The sequence below is a fragment of the Hemiscyllium ocellatum genome, chromosome 20 (genome assembly GCF_020745735.1).
Source record: "Hemiscyllium ocellatum isolate sHemOce1 chromosome 20, sHemOce1.pat.X.cur, whole genome shotgun sequence".
NCBI classification, from domain to species: domain Eukaryota; kingdom Metazoa; phylum Chordata; class Chondrichthyes; order Orectolobiformes; family Hemiscylliidae; genus Hemiscyllium; species Hemiscyllium ocellatum.
This window is the reverse complement of record NC_083420.1, coordinates 1,026,844-1,043,640: the sequence shown is the minus strand read 5'-3', so window position 1 is coordinate 1,043,640 and position 16,797 is coordinate 1,026,844. Positions and strand designations below refer to the sequence as shown.

The 16,797-nt window shown below is 42.1% G+C and overlaps 1 protein-coding gene across 2 annotated transcripts in view; it reads right to left on the bottom strand.

Moving 5' to 3' along the window:
* Nucleotides 1–804: 804 nt before the first annotated feature.
* The window catches only part of gde1 (glycerophosphodiester phosphodiesterase 1), a 38,045-nt gene continuing 22,052 nt past the window's right edge, over nt 805–16,797 (bottom strand). For both annotated transcript variants that reach the window (XM_060840091.1, XM_060840090.1), the window contains exons 4-6: nt 15,626–15,718; nt 15,231–15,439; nt 805–1,866 (exon numbers count right to left, since the gene is read on the bottom strand). In XM_060840091.1, the coding sequence (XP_060696074.1) occupies nt 1,719–1,866; nt 15,231–15,439; nt 15,626–15,718 (450 nt within the window). In that variant the 3' untranslated portion in view covers nt 805–1,718. The remainder of the gene's footprint in view (nt 1,867–15,230; nt 15,440–15,625; nt 15,719–16,797) is intronic.

Genomic DNA, 16,797 nt, shown 5'->3' with positions numbered 1-16,797 from the left:
ACAGAAAAATATGGTGCAAACAGCAGCTTTGGTACCAAAGGACCTGACAGATATTGGTGTGGTCCAGCTAAATCTGGCAACAAATGGTAGAGTTGTACAGCAAGTATAAGATCAACTCTGTCCTTTGGATTTGAAGAGGTAATGGATAGGGAAATTTTTACAAGAGAATGGTTGCAAAGTGAAGGTTTTACTGCTGACAAGCTCATCAAACATTGAGTGCATCAAGTAATTGAGTAGATCAATGGCCACAGATATGTCAGAAATGGACGGCCATTGATTGTGGGCGGCACGGTGGCACAGCGGTTAGCATTGCTGCCTCACAGCACCTGAGACCCGGGTTCAATTCCCGACTCAGGCGACTGACTGTGTGGAGTTTCCTCCGGGTGCTCCGGTTTCCCCCCACAGTCACAAAGATGTGCGGGTCAGGTGAATTGGCCATGCTAAATTGCCCATAGTGTTAGGTAAGGTGTAAATGTAGGGGTATGGGTGGATTGCACTTCGGCGGGTTGGTGTGGACTTGTTGGGCCGAAGGGCCTGTTTCCACACTGTAAGTAAGTAATCTAAGTGCTTGAAAGTGCATTTGTAAAAGACTTTGGAGCTAAAGAGAGAATAGATCAATTGTAGTAAATTAAGATGGAGGTGCCAGTGTTGGGCTGGGATGGACAAAGTCAGAAGTCACACAACACCAGGTATATATAGTCCAATAGGTTTAGTTGAAATCACAAACTTTCAGCATGTAGCTCCTTCATCAGATGATGGGGCTACATCCCAAGGGCTTGTGATTTTAAATAAACCTGTTGGACTATATCCCTAGTGTTGTGTGACTTCTGACAGAGTAAGTTAACAATGAGTTACAAAGGTTGATCCAGAGTGCAGAGAAGGTGAGAGTTGCCTTTGTAGTGCATACCAAGGAATCAAGTAGATTGACAGAGAGATAAATGCAGCGAACGATAATGAAGAGCATGGGAAAAGTGGCAGCAAAAGTGAAACCATAACGGGAAAGAACAGTAGCAACAGATTTAGTCCAGATCAGCACAAAGTGAAATGATTCTTTGAACCAGCGTTATGTACTCAGAAGCAGATTAGACACTGGAACGAAAAGGTTGCTATGTAGGGTAAAAGAACCAGAATTCACTCAAGGAGAAGCAGGATGTTTGCAGAGGATCCAGGTCAAAATAAAGCTGAGAAAGTAGAAGCTGGTGTGCAGGGACACATAGTGTAAGTATTACCTTACAGTATGTGAGTGGCAGAGTACAGCAGCAGCATCATAATGTAGAGAATAATCCTGGAGTCTGGGAAGTCAAATGTAAGCCAATGATGAGCAGAGTGAAAACAAAGAATGACTTCAACTTTTGTGCATTTATTTTACATATACTTAACATTTGCAGCATCTGAACATGTTTTCATCCATAAATAAACAAGACAGTATCTTCAGAAACTAGGAAGGAACACTGTATTCCCTAGCAAATCTTGACAGGTACATCACTTTAGCATTTTGCTGCACATATTTGATGCTAACATTATGCTGCTCTTTTAATTATAATTATTTACATTGTTAATGGAGTTTACCAAATCAAAACCTATTTTCCTTCCTGAATATCAAAATACAAAAAAAATTCAAAGAGATTGGTACACCTTGTTTAATACAGGACACCATTCATACATTTAGTTCAGTAGCACTACATATGTGAGTTTATACAGATATCTCAGGAGATAAATTAGGAAGCAGGTGAACATTTTTCAATAAGGCTGTCAGTAATGTAAATACAATGGAGAATCTTTTCATAGTATCGCTTCTCATCTGAATAATTTACAGTCCAGGCAACCACTTCAACCCCTCTTTCAGCCCAGAACCGAATGTAGTCCCTACAGAAATCAAAATTGGAGAGTTATTCAAATTGATACCACTTTTTAAAAACAGCAAAATGTATTTATTTCACTTTCCCTAAACATTTTTCCAGGGTCTTCCTCCTCCTCCACAGTTCTAGATATTTCATAACCAATCTATTCAGAGATGTTATCATGTGCCTCAAGGCTTGAACCGAGGTCTCCTGGTCCAGATGTAGAGACACTACCACTGTGCCAAAAGACCCTTCTCTCCAGTTCTCTACTCTTGTTGGCTGGAACTGAGTTTAAAACTAAGAGTTCTCCCTTTAAAGGCATAGATAGAGAATTTTTCTGAGGGTAGTGTATGGAACTCTCTTCCCTAAAAAAAAATGCTCCATCATTAAATTTATTCCAGGATGAGTTTGCTAGATTTTTGATAGACAAGACAATCATGTATGATGGAGTATGGACAAGAGAATGATTCTGAGACCATTACCAGCCATGATCATATCGAATGGCAGAACTGGCTCAAACAAGACAAGACTGGAGGGGAGTGAATGTTGTGCCACTATTGAAGATGGGCTGCAAAGAAAAGTCCAGGATTTATAGACCAGTAAGCTTAACCTCTATGGGAGGTAAGTGACTTGAGGAGATTCTGAGGCTCAAGATATACATGCATTAGGAAATACAGAGTTTGATTAGTCAGCATTGCTTTGTGAGAGAAAGATCATGCCTCACAACTTTGTTACAGTTCTTTGATAAAGTGACCAGGAAGATTAACAAGGGCAGGGCGGTTGATGTAGTCTATATGGATTTCAGTAAGGCCTTTGATAAGGTTCCACGTGGTAGGCCACTGTGGAAGGTAAGACCGCATGGAATCCAGGGCAAGCTGGCAAATTGGAGACACAATTAACTTGATGGTAGGAAGCAGCGGGTAATAGTGAAAGGATGTTTGTTGAACTGGAGGCCGGGAATCAGATAAGTTAATTGTTGTTTTAAGTCTGTCCAAGAAAAAGGCTGCAGTAGTGAGTATTTTTGGGGGGGGGGGGGGGGGGGGGGGGGGGGGAGCCCAGGGAGATAGTGAGGGAAGAGATCAATCTGAGACTGGTACAGCTGAGAACAGAAGTGAGTCAAACAGTCAGGGCAGGCAGGGACAAGGTAGGACTAATAAATTAAACTGCATTTATTTCAATGCAAGAGGCCTAACAGGGAAGGCAGATGAACTCCGGGCATGGTTAGGAACATGGGACTGGGATATCATAGCAATTACAGAGACATGGCTCAGGGATGGGCAGGACTGGCAGCTTAATGTTCCAGGGTACAAATGCTACAGGAAGGATAGAAAGGGAAGCGAGAGAGGAGGGGGAGTAGCATTTTTGATAAGGGATATTATTACAGCTGTGCTGAGGGGGGAATATTCCCGGAAATACATCCAAGGAGGTTATTTGAGTGGAATTGAGAAATAAGAAAGGGATGATCACCTTATTGGGATTGTATTATAGACTCCCCTCCCAACAGGAATCCTGAAGAAGGGCTTATGCCTGAAATGTCGATTCTCCTGCTCCTCGGATGCTGCCTGGCCTGCTGTGTTTTTCCAGCACCACATTTTTCAACTCTGGTACTCCAGCATCTGCAGTCCTCACTTTCTCCTAGTAGGGAAATAGATGGTGACATCTTGCAAAATGTCCAGATTACAGAGGACGAAGTGCTGGATGTCTTGATATGGTTAAAAGTGGATAAATCCCCAGGACCTGATTAGGTGTACCTAAGAACTCTGTGGGAAGCTAAAGTAGTGATTGCTGGGCCTCTTGCTTAGATATTTGTATCATCGATAGTCACAGATGAGGTGCCGGAAGACTGGAGGTTGGCAAACGTGGTGCCACTGTTTAAGAAGGGTGGTAAAGACAAGCTAGGGAACTATAGACCGGTGAGCCTGACCTCGGTGGTGGGCAAGTTGTTGGAGGGAATCCTGAGGGACAGGATGTACATGTTTTTGGAAAGGCAAGTACTGATTCGGGATTGTCAACATGGCTTTGCGCATGGGAAATCAAGTCTCACAAACTTGATTGAGGTTTTTGAAGTAACAAAGAGGATTGATGAGGGCAGAGCAGTAGATGTGATCTACATGGACTTCAGGAAGGCATTCGACAAGGTTTCCCATGGGAGACTGATTAGCAAGGTTAGATCTCATGGAATACAGGGAGAACTAGCCATTTGGATACAGAACTGGTTCAAAGGTAGAAGACAGAGGGTGGTGGTGGAGGGTTGTTTTTCAGACTGGAGGCCTGTGACCAGTGGAGTGCCACAAGGATCGGTGCTGGACCCTCTACTTTCTGTCATTTACATAAATGATGTGGATGCGAGCATAAGAGGTACAGTTAGTAAGTTTGCAGATGACACCAAAATTGGAGGTGTAGTGGACAGCGAAGAGGGTTACACCTCAGATTACAACAGGATCTGGACCAGATGGGCCAATGGACTGAGAAGTAGCAGATGTAGTTTAATTCAGATAAATGCGAGGTGCTGCATTTTGGGAAAGCAAATCTTAGCAGAATTTATACATTTAATGGTAAGGTCCTAGGGAGTGTTGCTGAACAAAGAGACCTTGGCATGCAGGTTCATAGCTCCTTGAAAGTGGAGTCGCAGGTAGATAGGATAGTGAAGGCGGCATTTGGTATGCTTTCCTTTATTCGTTGGAGTATTGAGTACAGGAGTTGGGAGGTCATGTTGCGGCTGTACAGGACATTGGTCAGGCCACTTTTGGAATATCGCATGCAATTCTGGTCTCCTTCCTATCAGAAAGATGTTGTGAAACCTGAAAGGGTTCAGAAAAGATTTACAAGGATGTTGCCAGGGTTGGAGGATTTGAGCTATAGAGAGAGGCTGAACAGGCTGGGGCTGTTTTTCCTGGAGCGTCTGAGGCTGAGGGATGACCTTATAGAGGTTTTCAAAATTATGAGGAGCATGGATAGAATAAATAGACAAAGTCTTTTCCCTGGGGTTGGGGAGTCCAGGACTAAAGGGCGTAGTTAGGGTGAGAGGGGAAAGATATAGCTGGGGGCAGGGAAATTATGAAGTGGTGAGGCATGACTTAGGATGCGTGGCTTGGAAAAGTAGGCTTTAAGGGAAGGACACAATTGATATGTGGAGCTTGTTCAAGGAGCAACTATTGAGTGTCCTTGATAAGTATGTATTGGTCAGGCAGGGAGCAAGGAGTCGTGTGAGGGAACCGTGGTTTAATAAGGAATTGGAATCCCTTGTTAAAGGGAAGAGGGCGGCCTATGTAAAGATGAGGTGTGAAGGTTCAATTGGGGCGATTGAGTGTTATAGGTAGCCAGGAAGGATCTAAAGAGAGAGCTAAGAGCAGCAAGGAGGGGACATGGTAGGATTAGGGAAAACCCAAAGGCTTTCTATAGGTATGACAGGAATAAAAGGATGACTAGGGTAGGAATAGGTCCCGTCAAGGATAGTAGTGGCAAGTTGCGTGTGGAGGCTGAAGAGATTGGGGAGACACTGAATGAATACTTTTCGTCAGTATTCACTCAGGAACAGGACATTGTTGCCGATGTGAATATTGAGTCACAATTAATTAGAATGGATGGCTTTGAGGTATGTAGGGAAGACGTGTTGGAAATTCTGGAAAGGGCGAAAATAGATAAGTGCCCTGGGCCTGATGGCATTTATCCTAGGATTCTCTGGGAAGCAAGGGAGGAGGTTGCAGAGCCATTGGCCTTGATTTTTATGTCCTCGTTGTCTACAGGAATAGTGCCAGAAGACTGGAGGATAGCAAATGTGGTTCCCTTGTTCAAGAAGGGGAGTAGGGATAACCCTAGTAACTATAGGCCGGTGAGTCTTACCTCTGTTGTGGGCAAAGTCTTAGAGAATTGTAAGGGATAGGATTTATGAACATCTGGAAAGGAATAATGTGATCAAGGATAGTCAGCACGGTTTTGTGAAGGGCAGGTCGTGCCTCACAAACCTTATTGAATTCTTTGGGAAGGTGACTAAGGAGGTAGACGAGGGTAAAGCAGTAGATGTGGTGTATATGGATTTTAGTAAGGCGTTTGATAAGGTTCCCCATGGTAGGCTACTGCAAAAAATACGGAGGTATGGCATTGAGGGGGAGTTGGAGGTTTGGATTAGGAATTGGCTGGCTGGAAGAAGACAGAGGGTAGTAGTTCATGGTAAAGGTTTATCTTGGAGTGCAGTTACTAGCGGTGTTCCGCAAGGATCTGTTTTGTGACCATTGCTGTTTGTCATTTTTATAAATGACCTGGAGAAGGGGCTAAAAGGTTGGGTGAGCAAGTTTGCGGATGATACGAAAGTCGGTGGAATTGTTGACACTGAGGAAGGATGTGGCAGGTTACAGCGGGATATAGATAAGCTGCAGAGCTGGGCAGAAAGGTGGCAAATGGAGGTCAATGTAGCTAAGTGTGAAGTGATTCACTTTGGTATGAATAACAAGAAGATGGAGTACTGGGCTAATGGTCGGATACTTGGTAGTGTGGATGAGCAGAGGGATCCTGGTGTCCATGTACACAGATCTCTGAAAGTTACCCAGGTAAATAGTGCTGTGAAGGCGGCATATGGCGTACTGACTTTTATTGGTAGAGGAATTGAGTTTTGGAGTCCTGAGGTCATGTTGCAGTTGTATAAGACTCCGGTGCGGCCGCATCTGGAGTATTGTGTGCAGTTTTGGTCGCCATACCATAGGAAGAATGTGGAGGCACTGGAACGGGTGCAGAGGAGGTTTACCAGGATGTTGCCTGGTATGGTAGGAAGATCGTATGAGGAAAGGCTGAGGCACTTTGGGCTGTTTTCAATGGAGAAAAGAAAGTTTAAGGGTGACTTGATGGAGGTGTACAAGATGATTAGAGGTTTAGATAGGGTTGACCATGAGAACCTTTTTCCACGTATGGAGTCAGCTATTACGAGGGGCATAGCTTTAAAGTAAGGGGTGGTAGGTATAGGACAGATGTTAGGGGTAGATTCTTTACTCAGTGAGTCGTGAGTTCATGGAATGCCCTGCCAGTAACAGTGGTGGACTCTCCCTCTTTATGGGCATTTAAACGGGCATTGGATAGACACATGGAGGAAAGTGGGTTAGTGTAGGTTAGGTAGGCTTGGATCGGCACAACATCGAGGGACGAAGGGCCTGTACTGCGCTGTATTTTTCTACGTTCTATATAAAAGAGACCTAAGGGGCAACTTTTTCACGCAGAGGATGATACGTGTATGGAATGAGCTGCCAGAGGATGTGGTGGAGGCTGGTACAATTGCAACATTTAAGAGGCATTTGGATGGGTGTATGAATAGGAAGGGTTTGGAGGGATATGGGCCGGGTGCTGGTAGGTGGGACTAGATTGGGTTGGGATATCTGGTCAGCATGGACGGGTTGGACCAAAGGGTCTGTTTCCATGCTGTACATCTCTGACTATCTAGTGGAGTGCCTCAGGAGTTAGTGCTGGGCCCATTGCGGTTTGTTATATATATCAATGATTTGGATGAGAATGTACAAGACATGATTAATAAGCTTGTTGTGGACACTAAAATAAGCGTTCTTGAAGACAGTGAGGAAGGTTATCAGAAATTGTAGCCGGACCTTGATCAGCTGGGGAAGTGGGCCAAAAACTGGCAAATGGAGTTTAATATACGTGTGAGGTGTTGTATTTTGGAAAATCAAATCAAGATCAGAGTTTCATGGTGAATAGTAGGACCTCAAGGGGTGTAGAGAGACAGAGGGATCTTGAAGGTCAAGTTCACAATTCTCTGAAAGTGAAGTCACAGGTAGACAGGGCAGTGAAGGCTGCTTTTGGCATACTGGCCTTCATCAGTCAGCGCACAGAATATAGAAGATGGGAAGTAACATTACAGTTGTACAGGACGTTGGTGAGGCCGCACTTGGAGTATTGTGTTCCACTTGGGTCACCTTGTTTTGGAAGGATATTATTAAACTGGAAAGAGTACAGAAAAAAACGTACAAGGATGTTGTCTAGATTCAAGGGTCTGAGTTACAGGGAGAGGTTGGACAGGCGAGGATTTTTTCTTCCTTTTGATCTTAGGAGACTGAGGGGAGTGGGGGGGGGGGGCTGAGAGAGATATATGAGATCAAAGGCATACATAGAGTGAATACAATCAGTCTTTTTCCCAGGGTTGGGGAAACAAGGACTATAGGGCATCAGTTTCAGGTTCCAGGGGAAAGAATAAAAGGGAACCTGAGGGGCAACGTTTTTACACAGAGAGTGGTACGCATATGGAATGAGCTGCAAGCGGAAGTGGTTGAGACGGGTACATTAACAACATTTAAAAGGCATTTGGACAAATACGTGGATAGTAAAGGTTTAGGAGGTTATGGACCAAATGGGGTTAGTGTGGATGGACATTTTGGTCAGTTTGGACCAAAGGACCTGTCTCTGTGTTGTAAGACTCTGACCATACTTGCTCCTAGTTCCAATGTACTTGCAGCCACATTTTTTTGGAAGCATTTTGGGAAGTTTTATTACCTTAAAAGTGCTAAAACGAACAAGTATATCTTGCAGTTCTGGCAAGATATCAGATGCATTCTACACCATATTTTTAATGTCACTACCACACAAGTGCACAGACAATATGTGAAATACTGTGTATGGGGAGTGAGTGGGTAGAATGGGGCAGGGCGTTCATTTCCTTTGGCAAAGAAATTTGACCAGTGGTTAAACACAACCAAATCATAAAACAAGTGTCAAACTGCTCTGCAACTATGAAACTATGAAAGAGAAAGTGTGGAAGTATCTGAATTGATTAATGCCTCTCACATAATTTACTAAGTTGGCCTCAAAATGATATACACGGAATGATCAAGGAACTTTTGACAAAGTATATATTTAAGTCAACAAAAGGTTTCAAATCTGTTTGCATACAGTTCAACAAAGATAGACATCAGACTCATGCAAATTTGTTCTGCAGTACGAGAAAATCATTGTTAATCTAACTCAATTTACCCACATGAATACTCTCAATGAAAATAATTGATTAATCTCAAAAAATTCCAATAGACTCCTAGGTCAGCAGCCTGTTTTTCAGGATGGACAAGGCGTTTGCTGACAGCATCACCGAATACCACAGCATTTGTTCCTTTGCCCTGGACTTCCCTCTAATGAATTTCTTGATTTCCAGGTAATCTATTGAAGAAATGCTAGCTCTTATCATGCAACTCATCTTTACATTTAACCCTTGGGTTTGAGATCATTCTGGTGATTTTTTGAGCAAATCCCTCTTTTCTCAGCTATCACATGAATATTAATTCATTAAATTAACTGAAAAGATTAAAAATGCTAATTTTAACTTTGTTTTGATAATTCATAAGCAAAGTTCAAAACATGAAGCTGCATTAGAACATTATTTCAACAAACCACCACACAGTTCAGCACAGAGGAACTTTGAAGAGCAGAGGAAAATCACCTATACAGTGTATTCAAAAAGAACGGGTACCCAACAAGCACAGTCTGCCAATTTCTCAGCAACAAACCCCAATACGCAGACAAAACATGTCCAGAAACCCTCGCCACTCTCCCCTACATCAAAGACATCTTGGAAATGACTGCCAGACTACTCAGACCTCTTGGCATCATGGTAGCTAGCCCAAAGACGCACCAACACACTAAAACAGCAGCTAATGAACTTGAAAGACCCGATACAGACAACAAGCAAAACTAACATCATTTACACAATACTTTGCAAGAACTGTAACAAGAACTGTAACAAGCACTACATTGGATAAACAGGCAGAAAACTAACCACCAGGATACATGAACATCAACTACCCACGAAAAGACATGACCCACTCTCACTATATCTTTACATACAGATGAAGAAGGACATCACTTCAACTGGGACAACACATTCATCCTAGGATGAGCCAAACAGAGACACGTGCGAGAATTCCTAGAAGCGTGGCACTCCAATCGGAACTCTATCAAGAAACACATTGACTTGGATCCCATTTACCACCCCCTAAGAAAAAGAACAGGAAATGACACCACCCCCCCCAAGTAAACCAAAACACAAATAAAAAGCAGGCCATATCATCAGTGCTTCATCCGGAGGCTCACTGATGATGTTACCTAGTATGGTGACAAAACATCTGAAAATGAATCTTCCAGCTCAGCGAGCAAACCTACATCCAGAACCTTAACCTGAGCTACAATTCTTCTCAACACTCGATAATGCACATGAGTCTGTTTTTTGCAGATTAGGCCTAAGTATAACATCTTGCTGCCACAGGGCCAGATACATGAACTGGTTAATATGAACTGGTATTCCATTAAAGCTAAAGCTAAAGCTGACCTAATCTTAAAAAATAAATATTTTAATACTGATCTCAAAGTCTCACTGTTGACTACCCATTGTCCCTAGCTGACCTGAATGAACAGAGATTCAAGAATCTTTTAAAAACGTTAATTTTAAAACCAAATTTACCATAATATGCAAAGAAATTATGTGATAATTTGAGATGAAATTTCAGCTTGGTGAGAGGTGACTGACATCACAATCTATGAAATAATATTTTAATAAGCCAAGGCACTTAAAAATAATTAGCTTTCAGAAGTCAAGAATAACCACAGAGGTCAGGAGAATTTGAAGAAACAAATTTAAGAGGAGGTGTTACTAGTTGGTTCCAAGCACATTTCAGAGTCCAACAGTCCAAAGTTTATGTGGCTAGTTGAGTCCACAGGTCTGATCCTTCCAGCATGCAATTCAAAACCTCAGGTGCTGTTTCTGTGTAACACGGCAATTCATCCAAGACAGGTGAAGAAAGCTTCATATGAAGCCTTTAAAAATCAACATTTGATTTAACCGTGAACAGAAAGTTGTTGAAATTGTAAGCAAGTGGTAGATGTTTGACAAGTCTATACATCTCTTAAATGTCTCAAGAGATTTTATGGCTGTTTATGGAACAGCAGGCAGAAAGATCCAAAGAAGGAAGCAAACAATACCAAGTGGATAGAAAACAGGAGGCCAAACTTGAAACATTCCTGGATAAAATGCAGAGAAAAGAAGAAAACTTGTGTGCCCATGAGAGAAAAACGTCAGAAAGCTGCACAAAGAAAATGTAGAGATATAGGTAAGTAAGTGGCATTGGCACTGTGTGTTACCATTTTCTGGATCAGTGGTGCTGGAAGAGCACAGCAGTTCAGGCAGCATCCAATGAGCAACGAAATCCATTGTCTCATCCCTGTAACTACAAAGCAATGCATGGAAAGTGTTCAATGACCTGATGAGCTCAATTAGAGCACAATTACTTCTCTTTCTTGGGCAATATTATTAAGACTCTGACAAGTCATTGTTTAAATCCTCTGCAGCATTCCACGAGTTGTGGGGTTATTTGGCTTTGTTTCTTCCATTGTGTGTTGCATTTAGTCTAATTAGAATAACTTAGAATGAGCTTTAATCGACATTCCCCTCACTTTAATAGAGTGACACCACCAGATCTGTTATACTGGATGTCCAATGCTACATGAGACCAAACCCTCAAATGTTGTCATTTATGTAATCAGCTTTCAGGAGAAACTGTAAATCACGCCTGACAAGAACAACTGACCAGAGAAGGCATAGACAACACAGGAGATCTCATCTGCTATGAGCCTCAGGCCATTGAAGATGGGACAGTAAATCAGAAATATGACATTGGTGAAATAGTGTAAACTGAAGATTAACCTACACAATCAACATTACATCACGGACAGCCAGCAACTTCCTCAACTGCTTACTTAATACATCAGGAGATGAAGTCCCTTTTCTTCAGTATACTCTCATTCTCACACAGTAAACAGGCACAAGACAATAACAAACAGCAGGTGACATTAGTGGCAGCAAACAACTTCTTTGTAGATGACAATGAACCAGATACTGACAACGAAGACTGAAATCCAAAGCAGTTGAATCCACAGTTGAATCCAAAGTACAAGATCACATTCCAGGTTTCCCTTCCAAAATCTCCTATTACTCCTTGGATCACTTACTCCCCTCACTATCTTACATCATCTCATTTTTCAGCTATGAAAAGTAAATCATCTAATCGAGTACTGAGTAACTGACCAAATAGATGGCAGCCATGGGACTGGATAAGGATTTTCAGGCTACACTTTCCCTTCGGTCCTGCCCAAAATAAAAATGTCCAAACCAATGTTAAGGATCCATTATATCCAATGTGAACAAGCAAAAGCTAATTGAAGTGCACCACCCAGATCTAACCTGCACAAAACTCTACCTCATGAAATGTCAAATGTTAGGCCTATCCATTCAGAAAACTACAACGAATGACATCTTCACATGGGTCAGGACAAAAGCTTGGAGTTTTGATTGAAAGATATAAGGGACAGTTATGTCAATTTTCCATATTGGATGCACCAACATCTTCAAAAGCTTTGAATGCCAGGAAATCTTTTTTTTTCCTTTTTTTTCTCTTCAATGATGGAAACATCACCAATGTGGATCACATTTGCTCTACCAAGTGTCTGATTAATTTTTCCTACCAAGAACTACTAAACCAGAAAAGCCTGCGCATCTCATACATTCAGCTAGCTATCAGACTGCAAGCTAGTCCTGAATAGATATATCCACTACTATGCAGGGAATTTCCATTATGAAGCTAATAAAACAGCTTTACCTGGAAGATCAGGCTGTAGAGTCTTTAGTCTCTCTAGTCAGAATTTAGTTGCACAGAGAAACAGAAGATACTAAAGTTCTGCAGATTCAAAGGTGAAATCATGCTGGTATAACCAGCATTCATGAGCAAGATGAAATGTTATTCTTCATTTTAGATGAGATGCACTGCTAAAGTACCCATAAGGATATTCTGCTAAGTGCACAAACCTACACTTTCCAATTGTTAAACGACCATCCAGAGCAAAGTAAACACGGTGTCCTTGGACTCAGATTAACTTGAAGTTGTCACGTTGTTACATTGAAACAGAATTGACTGTGCAACATCTTTAGTAATCCAATACGCAAGTACAATAATTGACAACACTGCTGGTAACTGATCAATGTTTCCTTGTTCTGGACAGATTGACCCGTTAATGGTACAGGGATTCTTGAGAATTCTCTATTCCTGAGATGCTGCCTGGCCTGCTGTGCTTTGACCAGCAACACATTTGCAGCAGGGATTCTTGTCACCTAAAGCCAAAACTCAAATGGATAGCGTCCAAGCTGCTAGCCTTCTTTACAGAGTTAAAAATCACAACACCAGGTTATAGTCCAACAGGTTTATTTGGAAGTACTAGCTTTCAGAGCGCTGCTCCTACATCAGGTTACTAGTGGGATCTTTTGCTATAAATTCTGTGTCAAATGATCCTGCCCCACTAGTTACCTGATGAAAGAGCAGCGCTCTAGAAGCTAGTACTTGCAAACAAACCTGTTGGACTATAACGTGGTGTGTGATTTTTAACTTTGTCCACCTCAGTCCAACACTGGCACCTCCACATCATGGCTTCTTCACTGAGACCACTATCAAGGATAGGTGTTTGCACTAAAGTGCAAGAAGCAGATCACTCAAGTGTCTGAATTAGTGTTTTTCACACAGTCCAAAGCCACAACAGTGGGCCAAATGGCCTTGACATTTCCATTCATTTGTAGAAATTGGTCACCATTTATTGCTGATCTCTAATTAACCTGAGGGCAGTTCAGAGTCAAACACATTGCTGTTAGTCTGCAGTCACAGGTAGGCCAGATTGAGTAAGACAGATTTCACTCCCCAAAGGTCATTAGAGAACCTGAATCAGCAGTGGTTACAAGATCAGCATTAGGCCAGTTTTATAATTCCAGTTTTTGGAAAATTAAATTAAACGTCACCATCATCCATGATGGGATTTAAACCATTAGCTCTGGAATGCTGACTCAGTGACATTCTTACTAAGCCATCTCCCTTTAAGGTGACAGATGAAATTCCACAGCCTGCTGCTGCCTGGACTGGAGGGTCTGAACTACAAGGAAACAGTGGGTAGCTGGGAGTGTTTTCTTTAGAGAATCAACGGTTGAGGTGGACCTGATGGAGGTGTGTACGATTATGAGGGGCACAGCTTGGCTGAGCAGGAAGGCACTCTTTCCAATGAGGGGAAGGGTCATTAACCAGAAGGCATAGATTTAAGCTAGGTGGTAGAAGGCGGAGAGTGGAATGAAGAATAATGTTCCCACCCAAAAGGAGGTGGTGGGAATCTAGAATTCACTTCCTGAAATGGTGGTTGAGTCAGGAAATATTGAGGATTTAACTAGTTATTTAGAATTCACTTGCATTGCCATAGCCTCCTGAGCTATAGATGAAGAGCTGGAATATGGGATTAGTGCAGTCAGATATTAGCTGATCAGAGCAGATATGATTGGTAGAATGGCTTTAGCCTGTGCTGTCTGGGAGTCTGAGTGATAGGCAAGACTTAGTTCACAGAAGGGAGCGGCGGTGGGGAAAGAGACAGCTGAGATCACTGTGTATACATGGACTATAATCTTAAAATACAAAAGTAAAGTATTTGCTGCAGATATTCCCTATCATCGAACAGTTAAAAAATGAACATCACAGCAACAGCATCACAGGAGAGAACTTTCATGCAGAATACTCAAAACAACATTTGCTTCCCTCTTTTTGAAGGTACTTATGTATCTCAATGCAACAGACTAAATGTTTTCATCGAGACAATAAGAAATCAGGTATAGGGAAGCAAAATTTACCCCTCTCCATTAGAAGGTTGGGGACGGTTACCCACTTCCAATTTGAAAAACAAGTTAGTAAGGCAATGACCCTGTTCTCCAGAGGCAAGCCCTTCCTTAAGTAGGCTGCTATCAGTTTTACACCAATATTACTTCTAAACTCAAAGTCTGCCTTGAGAATCCGATAGGTAAAGGGAAGAAAGATGAAACAGATCCCCAAGGTTAAGTGCCTTTACTGGAATGATTTCAGGCCAGCAGGAACACGAGTTACCTCTGGCAAACCAACATATCTCGGCTTCCTGTCCAAACATCATCCCCAGACTCTCTTTCTGGCCCTTAGTGCCAGGATCAGGTTTTCACAACATAAGTAGCACAGCCAAAGTAAAGCTCCTCTCACTCTGCTCCAATGACCCTTCTTCCCAACTTCAGAAGAGACTTCTTATCCACCTCTTCAAATTTTCTATCACCTACTTAGCCACTCCTTAAACCAAATAACCAGTTTAACATTTATATTTTCTGAATTAAGACTGGTTTGATGTTTTAAGAATCAAGTTAAAACCTTCACCCAACTTTTTGCTCAGTGGGTTGCACAGCATTATTAAAGAGACTTTAATTCCATTATAACTGAACTTGATTTCAGAATCTCTGGAGATAATGAATGGCACTCATACTCAATGAACCAAAGAATTTTTAAGAACCAGAGTAAGGCTTGTAATACTTACATTGATATGAAATTTTTCTGCATTAAAAATGCAGAAATACCAAAGAATTTCCATAAAAAAGCATGAAGGGACCAGTCCAAAATGATATCCAGCAACATGTACCAGTATTGTCGATAGTCGTGAAATTTTGGTTTACCGTTCCCGTAGAAACTTAGCCTCCAAGGTCGATGTGTGAGAGCAGTTGCTACATTCTTGTCAACTTGTTTCATCTTCAGTGGTACAAGAATGAAATGAATATGAAATTAAACATTTTGTTTTATCTCAGATATAAAATCTAAAACAAAGCAATTCTGTTCAAATATATTACATAAAATTTTCCTTAATACTATACAACCTCCAAACAGAATTACAGAACAAAAACCACGCACCCTTGATGTAGTTTAAGCTTTTAATACCTTGAAAATGACTAGTGGATCAAAGGAACACACAATGCTTTTGGTGTACAGTTCAGGATATTCCTGGTACATCTTTTTCAGAGCTGCAGAGGCCTGAAAAACAAACAGGTTAAAATCTAAAATGCATGCCAGATATATTTTTTACCCAAAGCTTATACATAAGTAAGACAGCACTAGTGATAAATGGTGTAATTAATGTCTGGGCATCAAGGCAGCATGTGACCGAGAATAGCACCAAGGAACCCTTGCAACACTATAATCAATGGGAATCAGGGGAGAAACTCTCCACTGGTTGCAGTCATACCTGACACATTGGAAGATGGTCTTGGTTGCTGGAGGTCAGTCATCTCAGCTCCAGACATCTCTGCAGGAGTCCGACAGGGTAGTATTCTAGGCCCAACCATTCTCAGATGTTTCATCAATGACCTTTCCTCCATCGTAAATTCAGAAGTGGGGATGTAGAGAACCATTCACAACTCCTCAGATACTGAAGCAGTCCATGTTCAAATGCAGCAAGACCTGGACAATACCCAGGTTTAGGCTGAGAAGTGACAAGTAACATTTGCACTACACAACGACCATCTCCAGTAAGAGATAATCGCACCATCAACCCTTAACATTCAGTGGTGTTGGCATCACTGAAAGCTCCATTTCCAACATCCTGGGGGATTATCATTGACTAGAAACTGAACTGAATCAACTACATAAATGTAGTGCCTACAAGAGCAGGTTAAGGCTAGGAATCCTGCAAATAACTCACCTGACTCCTTAAAGCCTGTCCACCACCTACAAGGTATAAGTCAGGAGTGTGATGGAATACTCCCCACTTGCCTGGTTTGGTGGAGCTGCACCCATCTCAAAGGCAGACACCATCCAGGACAAAGCAGCCCACTTGATTGGCACCACATCGAAAAACATCCATTCCCTCTACCACCCAAAGCATCTTGCAATCCCTATGATTACCACCATCCAAGAGGACAGCGGCAGTAGATACATTGGATAAACCATGACCTGCAAGCTCCCCTCCAAGCCACTCAACATCCTGACTTGGAAGTATATCAGCATAACTTCACTGTTGCTGGGTCAGAAATCCTGGAATTTCTTCCCTTACAGCACTGTGGGTCTACTTACTGCATATGGACTGCGGCAGTTCAAAACACAGCTCACCACCA